The sequence below is a fragment of the Bos javanicus genome, chromosome 20, assembly GCF_032452875.1.
Source record: "Bos javanicus breed banteng chromosome 20, ARS-OSU_banteng_1.0, whole genome shotgun sequence".
Taxonomy (NCBI): Eukaryota; Metazoa; Chordata; class Mammalia; order Artiodactyla; family Bovidae; genus Bos; species Bos javanicus.
The window spans coordinates 10311046-10331463 of NC_083887.1; the positions used below are offsets into that span (position 1 = coordinate 10311046).

The 20418-nt window shown below is 39.1% G+C and overlaps 1 protein-coding gene across 3 annotated transcripts in view; it reads right to left on the reverse strand.

Moving 5' to 3' along the window:
- Nucleotides 1-20407, reverse strand: part of CDK7 (cyclin dependent kinase 7) — a 33684-nt gene extending 13277 nt beyond the window's left edge. The window contains exons 1-9 of one of the 3 annotated variants that reach the window (XM_061393353.1): nucleotides 20215-20407; nucleotides 19801-19860; nucleotides 9988-10021; nucleotides 8797-8864; nucleotides 7883-7951; nucleotides 6074-6184; nucleotides 4752-4870; nucleotides 3077-3176; nucleotides 2546-2632 (exon numbers count right to left, since the gene is read on the reverse strand). In XM_061393353.1, the coding sequence (XP_061249337.1) occupies nucleotides 2546-2632; nucleotides 3077-3176; nucleotides 4752-4870; nucleotides 6074-6184; nucleotides 7883-7951; nucleotides 8797-8864; nucleotides 9988-10021; nucleotides 19801-19860; nucleotides 20215-20280 (714 nt within the window). In that variant the 5' untranslated portion in view covers nucleotides 20281-20407. Of the gene's footprint in view, nucleotides 1-2545; nucleotides 2633-3076; nucleotides 3177-4751; nucleotides 4871-6073; nucleotides 6185-7882; nucleotides 7952-8796; nucleotides 8865-9987; nucleotides 10022-19800; nucleotides 19861-20214 lie in introns of those variants that run through there. The other 2 variants (XM_061393355.1, XM_061393354.1) reach the window with 2 other exon arrangements.
- Between the last annotated feature and the right edge of the window lie 11 nt (nucleotides 20408-20418).

Sequence of the window (20418 nt, forward strand, 5' to 3'; positions counted from 1 at the left end):
GGGGCTCAAATGGTAAAGAATCTGCCTTCAATACAGGAGACCTGTGTTTGATCCCTGGGTTGGGAAGATCCCCTTGAGAGGGAAATGGCAGCCCACTCCAGTATTCTTGCCTGGAGAATTCCATGGACAGAGGAGCCTGGCAGGCTACAGTCCACAGGATTGCAAAGAGACAAGACTAAGCGAATTTCATTTTCTTTTTGGCAGTTTCTGGCTAAATATGCAACTATCATGACTTAATAACTGCACTCCTGGTCATCTGTCCCAGAGAAATAAAGATGTATGCTTACCTAAAAGCCTGTACATGATTTTTTTTTTCCTTTGCCCACGTAGCTTGTGGGATCTAAGTTCCCTAAGGATGGAAACTGGGCCCTTGGCAAGAGGAACAGAGTTCTAACCACCAGACCGCCTTTGGACATGAAAGTAAAAGTCGCTCAGTCGTGTCCGACTCTTTGCAACTCCAAGGACTACACAGTCCATGGAATTCTCTAGGCCAGAATACTGGAGTCGGTAGCCATTCCCTTTTCCAGCGGATCTTCCCAACCCAGGCATCCCGCATTGCAGGCAGATTCTTTACCAGCTAAGCCACATGGGACGGGAAGCCCGAGAATACTGGAGAGGATAGCGGATAGCGGATATCTCTTCTCTAGCGGATCTTCCCTACCCAGGAATTGAACAGGGGTCTCCAGCATTGCAGGCAGATTCTTTACCAACTGAGCTATGAGGGAAGCCACGATGCACTGTTATTACAAATACCAGTGTTATTTGTAATAGCCCCAAGCTGGAAACAATGCACATGTCCTTCAATGAGTCAACAGTCAGACACACTGTGGCACATTCACACCACTCAGCAAAACAAGGAAAGGAATGAATTACTGACAACTTGGATGAATTTCCAGAGAATTATATTGAAAAAGCTTACAAATCATATTCCAAAAGCTTACATTTTATATGATTCCACTTATAACATTCTTGAAATAAAGTTATAAAAACGGAAATCATATTAGTGATTGCCAGGGGTTAAGGAATGGGTGAGAGTGGAAGGAAAGTGGGTGTGATGATAAAAGGGCTCTTTGTGATGTCCTGTATCAATGTGGTATACTTTGTGGTGATACTAACTGTATCAATGTTAGCATGCTGCGTGTGATATTATCCTAATTTTGCAAGATGTTACCCTTCTGAGAAGCTAAGTAAAGGAAGTAAGGGATATATCTGTATTATTTCCTTCTACATGTAAATCAAAATAAGAATTTTTAAAAATCCAAGGAAACCATCATAAGCAACTACTATTTAGAAAATCATGTCAAATGAAAAGTACTGGATAAATGCTATGAATATGGCTCTGGAGTCAGAAAGACTCAAATTGGAGTCCTAGGAAATGGCAACCCACTCCAGTGTTCTTGCCTGGAGAATCCCAGGGACAGGGGAGCCTGGTGGGCTGCCGTCTATGGGGTCGCACAGAGTCGGACACGACCGAAGTGACTTAGCAGCAGCAGCAGCTGACACTAGGTAGCTTCGGGTAAGCTACTTAACCTCACGCCACAGCTGTCTCATCTATAAAGTGTGAATAACAGCACCTACCTTAACAGGATTGTTGGGAAAATTAAATACAATTTATGAAACCCTATCATTAACGGCATAGAGTAAGTTCAATAAATGAATGCTGTTAGAGCATGTTTTACAATTAGAACATACAGCTGACCTTCAGTTAGAAAGTTGAGGAAGTAATAACGCAAAAGAAACTCCTTAATTTGTTTTAGACAATTTCATTACAGTTTTAACCAGAAGGTAAAGAGGCTGATTAAAATGTCTTGTCTAGGATTTATTTTTTCCCCAGGAGATGAGGCTATAACAGAAAGGAAAATCAAAAGGTCTACAATTATAATGAACAAGTGAGAATTTCACTGAACTGTAATACATAAAATTAGCAACTTAAACTGTAATAAATTTTATCACAGATTTATTTTTTTGAGATAATTTAATAGGTTAAAAATAAATAATGAGTTCCCTGGTGGCCTGGGATTCCAGGCTTTCCTGGAGGACCAACTTCAATCTCTGGTTGGGGAATAATGAACAACAAAACCAAAAATAAACCTTCACTGTGTTAGTGAAAATGCAATAAATAAATCCATCAAGATGCTGATAAACATGAAACAGCCACAAAATGAAATATTATATAACTTAAAAAGGAAAATGTGAACAATATTAGGAGCAAGTTGGTTGCAAAAATTTACATGGTGTGATCACATTTTTAAAGAATCAAAGAAAAAGCAAGTCATATGTATTTATGTGGGCGTGTGTCCTCACAGCAAGGCTTTACAGCAAAATAATGATTAACACTGGGGTAGAAATTACTGGGATGGGTGAGGGCTATATGTATATAGGAGTCTGGATGGTATATCACAATTTTAACTTTTACTTTGTGTAAATTTTGCAAAGAGTAATTATTACTAGTAAATTAAGACAATTAATGCATTTGTTTAAGTAATATTCATGTTATAGCACTATACACTACTCTAAATTTCAAAGAACATGTATGAAAGCTTACAGGCCACTGCTCTTCAGTTGGTGTGCCCAAAGTTTCAAATATTCTTGTTAGTTGATCAAGGTCTGAATCTCCTGGCAAAAAAGGAACCTAAAAGTAAGAAGCAGATATTTCAAGATGATCTGTGATAGCTGTTACACAAATAATGATAAATTTAATAAGAAACATTAAACAATAACAAAAATAAAAACTTAGTCTAAGGGTGGGACTTCCCCAGTGATCCCAGAAATACAGACGTTTATCCTAACCCTTTTAGTTGCTTTAGAGATAGTACCATATTACAATCCAATAATTTTATGACGGTCGAATTTCAGAACACAGAATGAGCAATAATAAACCTTTATTGTCCTAAATGGTGTTAATAAACAGGCTGTACTTGGTGGAGGTTTTTTTAATTGGCCTGTTTGTTGGTTTCTTATTTCAAGGATGGTAATTACCTCTGGGAAATTACCTCTGAGAAGATAATGTTTACACAAATTGTAAGAACAAATACCTATAACAATACTGAAGAGTGTACATCAACTCAAGACTTACCCTTAGAAGCAACTCTGCTAATATACAGCCCACAGCCCACATGTCCACACCTACACCATACATTCTAGCTCCGAACAGTAGCTCAGGGGCCCGATACCACCTGGAGAACAAAAATAAACATTGTCATTTTAGAGTGGAATTAGTAAAGTACTTCTTAGAGAAAACTCCTCAGAAAAACATCATGCACTGATGAAATGTACTTTTACAGATATATTAACTCAGAAAAATTGGCTATAAAATCAAAAGTTCCTTACTGCTGCAGGAAATTCACCCTCAGTCCATTTATCCTCTCACTTTTAGACGATGAACATGTTCTTTCTCCCAAAACCCTAAATACCATCCTACTTCTTAGCTGATTTTCTAATTCCTACTTCAATAAAATAATGCAAGTAATGAAAAAAAATTTCTACAGACTCACCAAGAGTCATCTGCACACTCACAATCCACCTTCCCATCCATAACTACATAACTAGCCTTTAGTGTTTTTAAAGTCAGTCCCTCAACTTGGGCACTGGATACAACACTCTTGCCTGTTTCCAAGGATATTGCTCCTGCAATTCTCTTTTTCCTACAACAGTCAGCTTTTTGTTCTTTACTAGATTTATTACTATCAATGTTAAACATACCATTGTTTTCATAGCCTTAAAAAAATAAACTAAAAAACAAAGAAACAAACAACAAAAACTTCTCTGAACCCTGCTGCCCCTAACACCCCTCATTCTCTGGCTGTATGTTCTTACTGTCTCCATTTACTCTTCTCTTAACTCCATCAGTCAGGTTTTCATCCCACACCACTCCACCAAAATTGCTCTTGTCTAGGTTATCAAGATATCCCTATCACTAATCTAAATTGTTAATTCTCAATCCTCATTTTAATTTGACCTATTAGTAGTGTCTGATTTCAAAGTAGAGAAAGTCAGAAACAGGTAAATGAAAACCAGTGAAACGCAACGCTCATGTATGTGGGTCCTTGTTTTCCTGAGTTCCCAGAGTTCCTGAACGACGGGCCTAATTTTTCCAGAAATTACCTGAACAACTACTTATATCCCTTACTTTATACTCTAGGATCAGGTGATTGACACTCAATGAGATCTATTTGGAAGAAGGTGACAAAGTAATTTAAAGGATAGAAAATCTGAAGATCGTCTCAGATTCTTAAGAGTCAGGGAAGTTAACAAATGCCATCTGGACAAGAATTATAAAATCTACTGTCCCTATCCATATAATGTGATTTTTAGTTTTTATTTTCTGTTTATACTTTTTATGTATAAACAGAAAATATTAGCAATGAAAAATCCAAATAAAAGCACTGCTTTGTTTAGGGAATTTTCATTCACACTCAATGATACAAAATATGGAATCAGAACTGACCAATAAAATAAACACAGGCCCCCCCAAGTCAGGTGGTTATGTAAAAGAACAGCCACTATAGTTCCAACCTACCTAACTAAACTGTGTAAGAAGTATAAATTAGTCCCCCCAAATTACTAGGTAAATCTCTGGGGACTGAATTAATTCAACTCCATTAGAAAGAAGGGCTGAATATTTTTTCACTGTTTAATAAGATACCAACAATAACTCCTGAACTCAGCCAAAATTCAAAGAAGCCAAATGAGGCTCATTTGTGATTAATATCCTACACAATACAAGCTTTAGTTAGTTAAGGAATCCTTACCTGGTTACAACCTGATGTGTATAAGCTCTACTGGGGCTCCCAAATGATTTGGCCAGGCCAAAATCAGCCAGTTTTAGAACTCCATTTTCATCTAGCAACAAGTTGTTTGGTTTTAGGTCCTATATAATGGAGATTTTAAACCAACAAATAAGCGGGGTGAAGGAGAGCATCATAGTAATACATTTAGTTATATTTAAATCTAGCAGAAACAGGTAACACTCCAAATTTAACCACCACCAAAATTTTTTTCATTGATGTAAAATCCTAAAAATCAAAATAAGATTAGCTATATTTCTTAGTGAGGCCTTGGGTCAAGGTACTTCTTTTCAATGAACTTCAATTTATATACTTCACAGGTTTGCTGTGAGGATTAAATTTAATATTTCCTATGAAAAGCCTAGTGTAATGATTGGTTCCTAGTAAGCATTCAAAAAACAGCTGCTGCTATTAATTCAATAACAATATATACAGGGAACTCCCTGGTGGTCCAGCGGTTAGGACTCTGCATGTCACTGCTGAGGGCCCCGGTTTGATCCCTGGTTGGGGAACTAAGATTCCACAAGCCGTGAGGCCCAAAACAATAAACACCACAATATATGAACTTTAGTAAATAAAAACATTATGTGTTTATAAAAGATGAAGAATATAGTCTTCACAATCAATGCTAAAAAGATATTAGCCTTAACCTAAAAGGAATTCCAAGCTTAAGTATGACAATTACTATTATATATATTTTAGCTACTTTATGTACTGATAAATAGGATGCCTACGAACATCTACCTATCTAAATCATCAGCCTTGTTCTAGTAGCTGAATGTTCCTAACAATGACTCAGCCATTTCAGAAATTTTACTTCATTACTTCCCAGAGTTTCAGAGCTACCAGAAATATTTTTTCAGAAGTATTTTTGCATTGTATAATTTAATCCAGACGCCCACTGTTGTTGTTTTCTATTATAACAGTATAGCACAAAAAACACTGAACTTCAAGCCAAAATATCTAGGTTCTAATACTCTTGTCAGTCACTACAGCTGCTGACCTCAAAAAAAAAAAAATGTAACTTTTGGGTCAGCAACTTAACTCTTCAAGTATGAAAAAAATGAAGGAATTGGCCTCTTGCATTTCTAAATTCCACCTAGTAACACAGAGTTTTCACAGCGCCACCTGGTTTAACTGAAGGAGCGCAGAGAGGAAGAAGGGTGGATAGAACAGTCCACTTCTACTTTTATAATTTACATACTTAGGCCTTTTGTGTAATAAACTGGCTGCAGAAAGTCTGACTACAACATAAAGACACAATCATACTTGGTTAAAAACCTTACCCTATGCAGAATCCAATGTTGATGTAAATATTCTAATCCTTGAAGAGTCATCAACATATAGGCTTTGATGTGTGAAGGTGTTAGCACAAGACTGTTATCCTTTATTATAACCTGTAAAGTAGGCAGACAGTATACAGGTACGCTTTTATCATTCCAAATAAATTCTACTATATCAAATCATTTATAGACAAAAGATGGACTTATTCATAAAGGAGATTCTTTACGAAAGAAAGGAGATTCTTGCCTAACTCTCCTTAGGAAGCACGGTCAGAACTCCCAGTTATGTGGTTAGGCAAAGTCTCTTTAGAAGGAAAGCAGTACTGTCTCCTACTGCTTTGTTTTTAGGCATCCATGTAGCAATCATCTGCCGTTTCACTTGCCCCAGGATATACAGCCCCTCCTGATAACAGCATTCAACATTCCTTTCAGAAACCTCGGGTTCCCAGCTTAGTCCACGTGGTTACACGTTGTGCACTACCTGTGGCCTCCAAAGGTAGCGGACACATGATCCAGGCATGCTCCGTCACCACTCTACAGCCTGCTTTCCAGACTAGTTCAGGGATAGAAATGTGAGCCAAGCCAAGCCATACTTGAGCTAGAATCAAAGGCAACAAAATACTTTCTCTCCTCAGGCATTATTAAGCTCTAAGGATAGAAGCCTACAAGCACCTGAGCCACTATATTGAGAAATTTTACCCATGAACGAGGCAACAGAGAACAAGTGAAAAATTGTGTTCTGCTAGCATTATTTGTGAACTATGATTCAAGTCAGTTTATTCCCAGACTTTTAGTTATACGAGCTAAAAATGCAATTTTCTTTTTTTCAAATAGGTGAAAGACACTTTTAATTTCAGTTTTTAACACTTCAGTTGTGTAACCACTACCACAACCAAAAACCGTTTTACAATTCCCCCTAAACTCCCCCATGCCTCTCTCTACTCAATCTTCCCCTCGATTCCTAACCCCAGCAACCAAAGATCTGATTTCTGTTCCTTTAGTTTTTCCTTTTCCAAAAAAAAACATACATGAATCATACAGCATCAGTAGCTTTTGAGCCTGGCTTCTTTCCTTTAGTGTAATGTATCTGAGAGTTACCTATACTACTGCATATGTTAATAGTTTGTTTCTTTTTATTCTCAAATAGTATTCCACTTTATAAATGTACCAGTTTGTTTATACATTCACTTGATGAAAGACATTTGGGTTGTTTTCAGTTTGGGTCATTATGAAGAAAGCTAAACATCTGTGTGGACATGTTTTTGTTTCTCTTGGATAAATAAATATATAGACGGATTTCTAGATCATATCCTAAGGGTGTATTTAGTGTAAGAAACTGCCAAACTGTTTTTTCCAAAGTGGCTGTATCTTTGCATTCTCATCAGCAGTGTATAAGAATTCCACTTGTTCCACATCTCCAGACTGTCCATCATTGAGATTCAATTAGTATTAATGAAAAGCCTAAAATCTTATTCTTCTCAAAAAGAAACTTGGTTTTCAAAAGGACAGTCTGTGATAATACCACAAGGAAGTTCCAAACCCTCCAAAGCCAAACACTTATTTTTCTAAAAAGTAATGTTAATAAGGTATCGGGAACTTGGCAGACAACAAATGCTATCGAAATCCAAATCTTGTATGTAACACTGGGAATATGGGTAAATGATTCAGAAGATCTTTGACTTAAGACCACATCTAGATTTCAACAAAATTTAAGCATTCTTTTGACTACATTCTTCAAAGGTAGAAAATAAACATTTAGATTCTCTTTTGATAAACAGGAAAATAAATTTCTCCAGAAATCTTAAGTCTTACCTCTAGATCAGTTTCCATAAAATCAAAGACAAGACTAATGTTAGATTTATGTCCAAAAGCATCAAGGAGCTACAAAGCAAAATTTAAAAAAAAAATCAACATGTGATACTCTTAATAAATACTTGACATTATACCTAAGTTTTTAATCTTTAAAAACTTAAGCATTTGGACTGTAAAGTTTAAATAATTTTATTAAATTTAATATTTATCCATTTTTGGCTAGGAATTAGTACTTTGAAGCACAAGATATTAAGCCTTACTATTAAAAAAAAAAATCACCAATACTTAACCTCTCCCTCCAAATTTTAGGAATTATAATTAAGTAATGAATTAATGAGAACCTCACTGAAGTCCCTATAATCTAGAAAAACTCCCAACCTTGGTACTTAAGAAAATCCAACAAACAGCAGCAATAGCTATTATTCACTGAATGAGTGTGTTCCCTATGCCAGACATTATCCCAGGTAAGTAGGTGTTAGTTGCTCAGTCATATTGGGCTCTTTGTGAGCCCATGGCCTGTAGCCCACCAGGCTCCTCTGTCCATGGGATTCTCCAGGCAAGAATACTGGAGTGAGTTACCATTACTAGACGTGTCTTCAGTGAACTAGTCTCATAACAACCCTATGAGGTAGAGACTATGAGGCAGAGTTCAAGGGAAACTGCTCAAGGTCTTACACATGCTAGAGCTCTCTAGACTTCAAAATTTCTGATAAAGTCAGCCTGTATGCCCATATTTAATTTATTTCAGCAGCTGTATAGTTTTTAAAACACTGCCTATAAGAACAATTAGGATAAAAAATACATTTCAGCCTTTTTGTAAGGCTCACCTAGGACAACTCCTTCCTGAGCCTTCAATCAACATCCACATTTGGAAAGGCAGGGTCCCAAACCCCAGAAACTTAGATCATACTCACACCAATTATATTTGGATGACTTAGCTCCTGTAATAATTTTATCTCTCTTAAGGCTGTTCTATTTATACCTAGATAAAAAGGCAAAGAAAAAAGTGAAAAAGAATTCTGAAATCTCAAACCTTCTTATAAACATATTTTTTGGGAAAGATCAGTCTCTGATGAAATAGCAATGAATATTCCTCAGGAAAAAAAAAATAACAATTTTTATAACATACCTGTTTCCAATTTATATTGCTTTGTTTTTAAAACAGTTTAGGACAGACTATGATAAATGATGAAAAAAGTATTCACTTCATCTATAGAATATGAGATCTGAAGACTCCTGGAATAATATGTACACAAGTATGTAGCCTATAGCTGAGAAGTTAATAGCTTTTCTTCTCTTGCCTTATGAATATTAGAGGCAGATTCTTTAAGCTAACAGAAAACTAGTGATTAAATACCATCTTTCCCAATGCAAAGGACAAAACCCAACATTTTAAAATAAGATCTGATGGGATTTCCCTGGTGGTCCGTGCACCCAATGCAGGGGGCCCAGGTTTGACCCCTGGTCAGGAAACGAGATCCCACACGTCGCGAGTTAAGAGTTTGCTTCCCACAACTAAGAGATCCTGCATGCCACAATGAAGATCAAAGATCCAGCATGCTGCAACTAAGACCCAGTGTAGCCAAATAAATAAATACTGGGGAAAAAAAACAAAAAACGACCTGGTATTAGTATTAGAGAGATGATGGATCCTTTACACAGAAACTATTTCCTGATGACTAAATAGGACTTAGCACTCAAACAGAGCTTTAGCAGAAGGGATACAAAAATCTCCCCCATCCCTATACATTTATTCTATAGTGAGCTTTGTATACTTCCATGAATCCTGAATTTTCAAAGTAACCAGAAGCTCAGAAAAACAGTGGCTTGAAAACAACTAAAGCAGTAATGAAGACAGTAAGACAAGTCACTAATAACCTTGCTGTTTTCAAACATCTGCTTAGGTGATCTGAATATCCTCTGAACACCCAAATGGTGAAAAGTACAAATATCCTATCTCTATCCTGAGTCTATCGTTAGTCTTCTGGGACCTGCAATAACTCTACCCAGAAACCACTGTTAACTTAATTAATACTTTGTTCTTTTCCTCAGTGAGAAGAACCACCTTTTCTGTTCTGTCAGATTACATGAAATAAGTTACTTACCATCTTTAGCTTCTGATCTATGTCCAAGTTTGATCTGGTAGAGGAAAACACAATAAAAACGTGTTAAACTATTTAGACAAATGCGTAATACATAAACACTTCAAATGCTTAAAGCAAAAATACATAACTACTTATATGTAGCTAATATTAGCAGGCAAGGAGGGAGCAGGAATCACGAATCAGAAAGGCAAAATTAACAATATAATAAAGGATCAAGTACCTATCATTCCTTTCCCCTCAAGTTTTGAATTACACAACTTTGTAAGATTAAACGTGGAATAAATTAAATGCATACAGGCTAATAAAAGAAGCACTTCAAATTAGACTACTTGGGAGGAAATATGTAACATATAAAATAACATGCTTAATATGCCCAATAATATACTCCCAGGGACCACATTTTCCAAGAAGAAAAATTATAGATTGTGATACATATAGAACTTAGGGAGATAATCTAGGTGGGTGGTGGTGGTTTGGTCACTAAGTCAGTATCTGACTCTTGCAACCCCATGAACTGTAGCCCACCAAACTCCTCTGTCCATGGAATCTTCCAGGCAAGAATACTGGAGTGGGTTGCCATTTCCTTCTCCAGGGGATTTTCCCAACCCAGGGACTGAACGCAGGTCTCCTGCACTGCAGGCAGATTCTTTACTGACTGAGCCACCAGGGGAAGCCCAATAAACAAAACAAGCACTTCAAGTTAAGACTACTTGGGAGGAAATATGTAACATATAAATAACATGCTTAATATGCTCCCAGGGACCACATTTTCCAAGAAGGAAAATTACAGATTGTGATGGATACAGAAAATGGTTAAACTTTTGCTACTATATACAAGCACAGTGAACTGCATTAATAGGTTCAGTCTCACACAAACCCAACTACTAGGTTAAAGAACAAGAGCTTACTACTTTATGCAATGACAATGTAGCCAAGAATACAAAAAAAAAAAAAAAATCCTACTCCAGAAAATCAGCTATTTTACCTTTTAAAATACTCCCCACCTATATACTACAAACAACTTTTAACTTAAAGGTAGGCTATTTATTTTATCTTGGGCTTCCCTGGTGGCTCAGCCAGTAAAGAATCTGCTTGTTACACAGGAGACCCAGGTTCAATTCCTGGGTCAGGAAGATACCCTGGAGAAGGGAATGGCAATCCACTCCAATATTCTTGCCTGGAGAATCCCATGGACAGAGGAGCCTGGTGGGCTACAGTCCATGGGGTCAAAAAGAGTCGGACACAATTGAGCGACTAACACTTCCACAGGCTATTTATTACAGCACCAAAAAATATAAGGCACATAGGAATTAAAGCCAATAAGAGACGTCTGAAGCTTTCCAAGAACATTATAAAACACTCTTGAACATGTTTTAATGTTCAAGAAATGTGATCAAAATAAACACAGACAGCATGTTCATGGATAGAAAGATTCAATATCATAAATACATCAATTCTCTTTAATTAAACTAGATGTAAAGTACAACAGCATTTTTCATGGACACTGACAAACAGATTCTAAACTTTATACAGAAAAGTAAGGAGCTAAGAACAGATAACTTAAAACATTACTTTTTACTGTGTTTAGGAAATGTAATAGACTAGTTTCATGAAGCCATCTACATCATCACTCAGATTCAATAATTACCAATATTTTGCCATATTTACTTCATCCATCCTCTTTTTTGTTGGCTACAACGTACATTTTTTTTATGCTGTGGTTGGACTTTGTATTATTTCATCCCTATATACTTCAACAGGGATCTCTAAAACGTGGACATATTCTTATATACCCATAATGCCATTCTCCTAATAAAATTAATAATAATGCCATACAGCATGTAATAACTAGTTCATATTCAAATTCTGATTTGGTTCAAATTTCTCAACTGACTCATAGAGTAAGCCAAGATAATTTCGAAGAAGAGTAGTTGGGCTTCCCTGGAAATCCAATGGTTGAGAATCCGCCTGCCAATGCAGGGGACAGGGGTTCAATCCCTGGTCTGGAAAGATTTCACAACTAAGCCATGGGGCAACTAAGCCCCTGCGGCACAACTGAGCTCACACTGAAGCTACCAAAGCCCAACACCCTGGAGACCAGGTTCTGCAATAAGAGAAGCTACTGCAATGAGAAGCCCCCATACCACAACTACAGAAAGCCCTCGAGAATTTACAAGGCAACTGTAAGTACAGACCCTAGAGCAGTGCAGCAGGAATGGAGGGAAAAAGAAAATCAACCAATAAAAGAATAGTATGCCCAGAAACAAATCCAAGTATAAACTGGAACTTGGCATTACAACTCACCAGGAAAAGAATGTACTAAAAAAATGTTGAGAGCTGGGGGAAAAATACTAGATTTTAATACTATACAACAAAGAAAATTTAACTCCAAATGGAATGTAGACCGAAATGTGAAAAGCGATACTTTAAAATTTTCAGATGAAAATACAGGAGAATTCTTTATAATCTAGAAGCAGGGAAGCACACAAAAAAAGGGAACCAAAAAAGGGGAAAAATAGACAAATTTAACCAGACTAAAATTTTAAATACCTGTACCTCAAAAGATACCATAAATAAACTAAAAGCCCAAAGTCTGAGAGACAATGATTGAAGAAATTTTCACATACTAAAGTACAAACAAGTCATTCTGGCTTATTTAACAAACTTTATGCTAACCAGATACGGAATGAAGCAGGGCAAAGACTAATAGAGTTTTGCCAAGAAAATGCACTGGTCATAACAAACACCCTCTTCCAACAACACAAGAGAAGACTCTATGCATGGACATCACCAGATGGTCAACACTGAAATCAGACTGATTATATTCTTTGCAGCCAAAGATGGAGAGCTCTATACAGTCTGCAAAAACAAGACCAGGAGCTGACTGTGGCTCAGACCATGAACTCCTTATTGCCAAATTCAGACTTAAAGTGAAGAAAGTAGGGAAAACCACTAGACCATTCAGGTATGACCTAAATCAAATCCCTTATGATTATACAGTGGAAGTGAGAAATAGATTTAAGGGCCTAGATCTGACAGATAGAGTGCCTGATGAGCTATGGAATGAGGTTCGTGACATTGTACAGGAGACAGGGATCAGGACCATCCCCATAGAAAAGAAATGCAAAAAAGCAAAATGGCTGTCTGGGGAGGTCTTACAAATAGCTGTGAAAAGAAGAGAAGCGAAAAGCAAAGGAGAAAAGGAAAGATATAAACATCTGAATGCAGAGTTCCAAAGAATAGCAAGAAGAGATAAGAAAGCCTTCTTCAGCGATCAATGCAAAGAAACAGAGGAAAACAACAGAATGGGAAAGACTAGAGATCTCTTCAAGAAAATCAGAGCTATCAAAGGAACATTTCATGCAAAGATGGGCTCGATAAAGGACAGAAATGGTATGGACCTAACAGAAGCAGAAGATATTAAGAAGAGACGGCAAGAATACACAGAAGAACTGTACAAAAAGATCTTCACAACCCAGATAATCACGATAGTGTGATCACTGACCTAGAGCCAGACATCCTGGAATGTGAAGTCAAGTGGGGCTTAGAAAGCATCACTACAAACAAAGCTAGTGGAGGTGATGGAATTCCAGTTGAGCTATTCCAAATCCTGAAAGATGATGCTGTGAAAGTGCTGCACTCAATATGCCAGCAAATTTGGAAAACTCAGCAGTGGCCACAGGACTGGAAAAAGTCAGTTTTCGTTCCAATCCCAAAGACAATGCCAAAGAATGCTCAAACTACCACACAATTGCACTCATCTCACACGCTAGTAAAGTAATACTTAAAATTCTCCAAGCCAGGCTTTAGAAAAGGCAGAAGAACCAGAGATCAAATTGTCAACATCTGCTGGATCATGGAAAAAGCAAGAGAGTTCCAGAAAAACATCTATTTCTGCTTTACTGACTATGCCAAAGCCTTTGACTGTGTGGATCACAATAAACTGTGGGAAATTCTGAAAGAGATGGGAATACCAGACCACCTGATCTGCCTCTTGAGAAATGTGTATGCAAGTCAGGAAGCAACAGTTAGAACTGGACATGGAACAACAGACTGGTTGCGAATAGGAAAAGGAGTTCGTCAAGGCTGTATATTGTCACCCTGTTTATTTAACTTCTATGCAGAGTACATCATGAGAAACGCTGGACTGGAAGAAACACAAGCTGGGATCAAGATTGCCGGGAGAAATATCAATAACCTCAGATATGTAGATGACACCACCCTTATGGCAGAAAGTGAAGAGGAACTAAAAAGCCTCTTGATGAAGGTGAAAGTGGAGAGTCAAAAAGTTGGCTTAAAGCTCAACATTCAGAAAACGAAGATCATGGCATCTGCTCCCATCACTTCATGGGAAATAAATGGGGAAACAGTGGAAACAGTGTCAGACTTTATTTTTCTGGGCTCCAAAATCACTGCAGATGGTGACTGCAGCCATGAAATTAAAAGACGCTTACTCCTTGGAAGGAAAGTTATGACCAACCTAGATAGCATATTCAAAAGCAGAGACATTACTTTGCCAACAAAGGTTCGTCTAGTCAAGGCTATGGTTTTTCCTGTGGTCATGTATGGATGTGAGAGTTGGACTGTGAAGAAGGCTGAGCGCCCAAGAATTGATGCTTTTGAACTGTGGTGTTGGAGAAGACTCTTGAGAGTCCCTTGGACTGCAAGGAGATCCAACCAGTCCATTCTGAAGGAGATCAGCCCTGGGATTTCTTTGGAAGGAATGATGCTAAAGCTGAAACTCCAGCACTTTGGCCACCTCATGCAAAGAGTCAACTCATTGGAAAAGACCCTGATGCTGGGAGGGATTGGGGGCAAGAGGAGAAGGGGACGACAGAGGATGAGATGGCTGGATGGCATCTCCGACTCGATGGACGTGAGTCTGAGTGAACTCCGGGAGTTGGTGATGGACAGGGTGGCCTGGCGTGCTGCGATTCATGGAGTCGCAAAGAGACGGACACAACTGAGCGACTGATCTGATCTGATGCTAACCAGAACAGCCTGCTTCGTGGTCTATGAAACACATACTGTCTATCTGCTTTAAATATTGGAATAAAAGGGTCCACTACCAAAAGTGAAAATCGCACAGTTGTGTCTGACTCTTTGCAACCCCATGGAGCCTGAGAGGCTCCTCTGTCCATGGGATTCTCCAGGCAAGAATACTGGAGTAGACTGCCATTCCCTTCTCCAGGGGATCTTCCCAACCCAGGGATTGAACCCAAGTCTCCCACATCGCAGGAGGATTCTTAACCATCTGAGCCACTGTAAAGAATGCCTATTTTGAAGATAAGGATAAATACCTCCCTTTCAGGGACTTCAAAGGTAGTACTCCTTTGATAAGATCCCCTTCCCAGGAGCCAAGGTCATACTGACTCACTATATACAATTATCTGTCTTCTGATCTTTTTTTTTTTTTAAACTTTGAAGGAATGTACCCCAGTCATGTTTGATGTTTTCTGTTCTGACAAGATATAAACTACACTGAAAACCATACTTCTTCAGAACTCAGAGCTATCTGAGAGACTGCCTTCTGGGCTATAATCCTAAGATTGGCTCGAATAACACTCTTCTATTCTTATTATAGATTTACATTGACAATGATATCTGTAGTGCGTATTTCTGACTAAGGTTCAGTATCCAAAATATATAAGAAATTCCACCAAGTCAACAGGAAAGGAAAAAAATGTAGGCAACCTAACAGAAAAAGTATAAAAAGCCAATAAATCTAGGAAAAGACGATCAAGCTCACTGGTAATCAGAGAGATATTAATTGAAAAAACATCCATATACCACTTTAGATCCATTTGATTGACAACCGTTGTAAAGTCTGATGATACAAACATGGTGAAAGTGCGGTGGGAGGTTAAACTGAGCCAACCATTTTTGAAAGCAGTTTGATAGTATCTGGGTGTTGATGTGTATTCCCTTGCTGTTGTTCAGGCACTCAGTCATGGCCAACTCTTTGCAACCCCATGGACTGCAGCACGCCAGGCTTCCCTGTCCTTCACCATCTCCCAGAGTTTGCTTAAACTAATGACCACTGAGTTCGTGATGCCATCCAACCATCTTGTTCTGTTATCCCCTTCCCCTCCTGCCTTCAATCTTTCTCAACATCAGGGTATTCTCTATGCAGCAACAATTGGCAATTAGTTTCAACTGTAGATACATTTTCTAGAGAAATGCACAAATGTATGTCTGTGGAAAGACTGTATCAGAGTAAAACATTAAAAAAAAAAAAAGCAGCTTAAATGTTTATCAACAAGAGTTTGGATAGACCAATTTTAGTGTAGTCATAGAATAGAATCTGATCATCAAAGAGCATGAATAAACAGATCTACATGTATCCATCTGGAAGATTTCAGAAATGATACTGATTCAGAAAAACAAGTTGCAAAAGAGAGTGTGTGTGTGTGTGTGTGTGTAGCAAGAGAGAAAGAGCTTAGAAGTATACAATAATGTGTATTGTTGAGATATATAAAACAAATACCGCAAAGTGAAAACTGCTCCAAAAAGCTACCACAGAGGACTGGTTAAACTGGGAAACGTAAATTCAATACAACTGTTTAAAAAGGATAAGGTATATTAATGATATTTTAAAGGTCCAAGGAGATCCAACCAGTCCATTCTGAAGGAGATCAGCCCTGGGATTTCTTTGGAAGGAATGATGCTAAAGCTGAAACTCCAGTACTTTGGCCACCTCATGCGAAGAGCTGACTCATTGGAAAAGACTCTGATGCTGGGAGGGATTGGGGGCAAGAGGAGAAGGGGACGACAGAGGATGAGATGGCTGGATGGCATCACTGACTCGATGGACGTGAGTCTGAGTGAACTCCGGGAGTTGGTGATGGACAGGGTGGCCTGGCGTGCTGCGATTCATGGGGTCGCAAAGCGTCGGACATGACTGAGGGACTGATCTGATCTGAAAGGTCCAAAATACAACAGGTGAAATAATACATAGCTTATTACTCCTTTTCTGTTAAATTCAAGAAAAGAAAGAAAGAAAGTGAAGTCACTCAGTCATGTCCGACTCTGCGACCCCATAGACTGTAGCCTACTATGTTCCTCCGTCCATAGGATTTTCCAGGCAAGAGTACTGAAGTGGGTTGCCATTCCCTTCTCCAGAGGATCTTCCCGATCCAGGGATCGAACCCAGGTCTCCCGCATTGTAGGCCGACACTTTACTGTCTGAGACACCAGGGAAGCCAGTAAATGAGTGTGAGTAGAAATTGAGTATTGGGAGGGGAAGATGCACAAGCACCAAATCTCTAGGGTTTATAGTTTAAGTCTAGACAATGTCTGAACCAAGGAAGAAGGCCACTCAGGGAATCATAAGTATGCTATCTAAAAAAATGGATGTAAATACCAGAGAAAACAATTTTGGAGTTGAAAGGCATTGCTCCAATGAGTGAAAACCAGAGGCATGCTTGGCCTAGTAACTGACTAAAATAAAAAAAATGCTTTGAGAATTAATGGGGTTTGGTAAAAAGAGAAATATTCCTGGTTTTTTCTGAGGTACAGTTGACATACAATATTATGTAAGTTTCAGGTGTACAACATAGTGATTTAACGGTTATATATTCCATTTATATAAAGGTTACATTCCATAAAACTACAAAGATGTACTATTTGAAATAAAAATTAAATGTAAATGAATATTCCATAATGAGTCACTTTCAAGGGGTAGCAGTCTATCACTGAGAAATATAGTGCTAAGTTGCTTCAGTCATGTCCGACTCTTTGTGACCCTATGGACCAGAGCCCACCAGGCTCCTCTGTCCACAGAATTCTCCAGACAATACTCAAGTGGGTTGCCACGCCCTTCTCCAGGGAATCTTCCCGATTCAGGGATTGAACCCACGTCTCTTATGTCTTCTGCATTGGCAGGCAAGTTCTTTACCACTAGCATCACCTGGGAAGCCCATCACTGAGAAATAGGATGAATTCTAAATCCTAATTTATGATAAAAGCAAGCAAGTAAGTAAACCAACTGGGATTTTCAGAAAACCCACAGAACTCAATATGCCAACAGTTTGAAGAGACCGTATCAGTTAGTCAAGCCAATACATTTTTAAGGGTGTCTGCAAAGGTACTAGCCACAGTCCTAAATATAATTTGAGTGGTAGTAAATAGAAAATAAACTCAAAGATAAAAGATTTTGATAAATGCTATGAAGATAACAAAGAAATATGGAAAAGAACACTAGGGAAGAAGGCAGGTACACCTGTTTTAGCTAGAATGACCAGCATAAGTCTGTATGTACAAGAGATATCTGACTGAGATCTAAATGATAAGGAACCAGCCAAGCCAAGTTTTAGAGGAAAAATACACCAACTGGAAGCCAGAGCAAATGCAATGAATCTGGGACTGGGATGCATTTAATATACTCAAGGGATAGAAAGGTCAGTGTGGCTAGAATAAAGTGAACCAGGGGCAGAATCAGAAAAATAACTTAAAAAGGATTAGGAAAGTTAAGGGTTTTACAAGGGAGTAGCTATAAATAGCATTGACTTATAGAACACAAACTGAAAAAGGAGATTAGACACATTAGAAAAAGTAAAAAAGATAACTATGACAGCAATAATTGTAGAAAAGAAGAATGGGGAGCAGGTGTTAAGAATATGAGAGGGATGTGCTTCAAAGGAATTAGGGGTTTTGAAGGAAAAACAGGTTCAGAGCAGCAACAGGAACAATAGGAAGGTGGCTACCTAAGCCACCAACAGGCCTTTTGTGCTCAGTCACTCAGCCATGTCTGACTCTTTGCAACACCGCGGACCCACCAGGTTCCTCTATGAGGTGTGAGGAAGCCAGCCTCTCCTGAGAGGGTTACTGATTTCAGAAGTATGGGGAAAGGCAATCAGCCTGGAAGCAGTACCCCTGGATCTAAAGCCTGGCTCTCTCAACTACTACCTGTGCCATCTTGATGAGTCACCTCATCTCCCTTAGCTTCAGGCACCTCAAGTATAAAACCAAGATACCTTACCTACGTCACCTGGTTCTTATGAGGGTTAAATGAAAAAACAAGGGTCAGAGTGCTTGGCATATAGAAAGCCAAATATGACCTAAGTTTCTTGAATGAAATGCAAGTAAAAAAGGTACTTAAACCATTAAAAAAAAGGCACCCCATCAATGTCATTAATGCCGGCAAAAGCCTTTAATGGTAAATATGTATTCAGAAAAATACAGATATAGAGTGGACGCTGGTGAGGAAGAAATAGGGACCTGGAAAGATGAGTAGTTCTGAGGGCCCAACAGACGAGCATATTTGTCCCCTTTGTCAATGTGTACGTTTATAAAACAAACAAGATACAGACCTTCTTCATCTAATTTCAATGGATAGAACAAAACGCTAGTTCAACCCGAGTTCCACCCTGGAACACAAGACACTAAGATATTCTATTTTCTTTGAAAATGACATAAGTAACTCATTAGCAGAGCACAGTCAAGAGTAGTAACAAGGCGAGTCACCGGCTCTAACACAGACACAGACAGACATACACACACACCAGTAACAAGGCGAGTCACGGGCTCTCACACACACACAGACACACGAGTAACAAGGCGAGTCACCAGCTCAAACACACAGAGACACACACACAGAGACACACACACATGCACCTGTAACAAGGAGAGTCACCGGCTCTAACACACAAACACAGAGACACAGACACACACACACACACGAGTAACAAGGCGAGTCACCGGCTCTAACACACAGACACACACACACGCACCAGTAACAAGGCGAGTCACCGGCTCTAACACACACACAGACACACACACACCTTCAAGACACAAAAACAAACTGCAACTCACTTTCTTAATGGCGACAATTTGGTTGGTGTTCTTGTCTCTGGCCTTGTAAACCGTGGCAAACTAGACAGAAAAACAGGAGTCATGTTAAGTTTGTGAAAACTTCTTGGTTTGTGTTGGTCTTTTCACTTTTTTTAGATTTGGGGAAGCAAGGAATCCAGGGTTCTCAGAGCAAATTCGCGGCGGCTGGCAACGTGCTGAGGTCGTCCACGTCCCGTTCCAGTCCACTGAGCGGAGAGGGCCGCTCAGGGACTCAGGTCCAGGGGGGACCAAGGGGCGGCAGGGGCGTCTGGGCAGCCTCCTCCGAGGAGAACGAGGAGCGCCCGTCCGCTGGCTTCCACGAGAAAACTTTCGACAGCGTGAGGCGGCCCGGCGCTCCCTGCTCAGGGCCCTCCGAGCCCCGCCCGAGAGCCTCACCTGTCCCTCTCCGAGGAAGTCCAGTTTTTCATAACGCTTCGCTCGCGACTTCACGTCCACTGCCATCCGTCGCGAGGAGCCCGTCTCCAGCTGAAAGTGGTGAGCTACCAAGACTGCAGGAATTTAAAGCTACCTTAAAGCCTCCAACAGCCACTTCCGCCCACTGAGCGCCGACGCTTCACTCGCTCCGCCCCCACTTCCGGG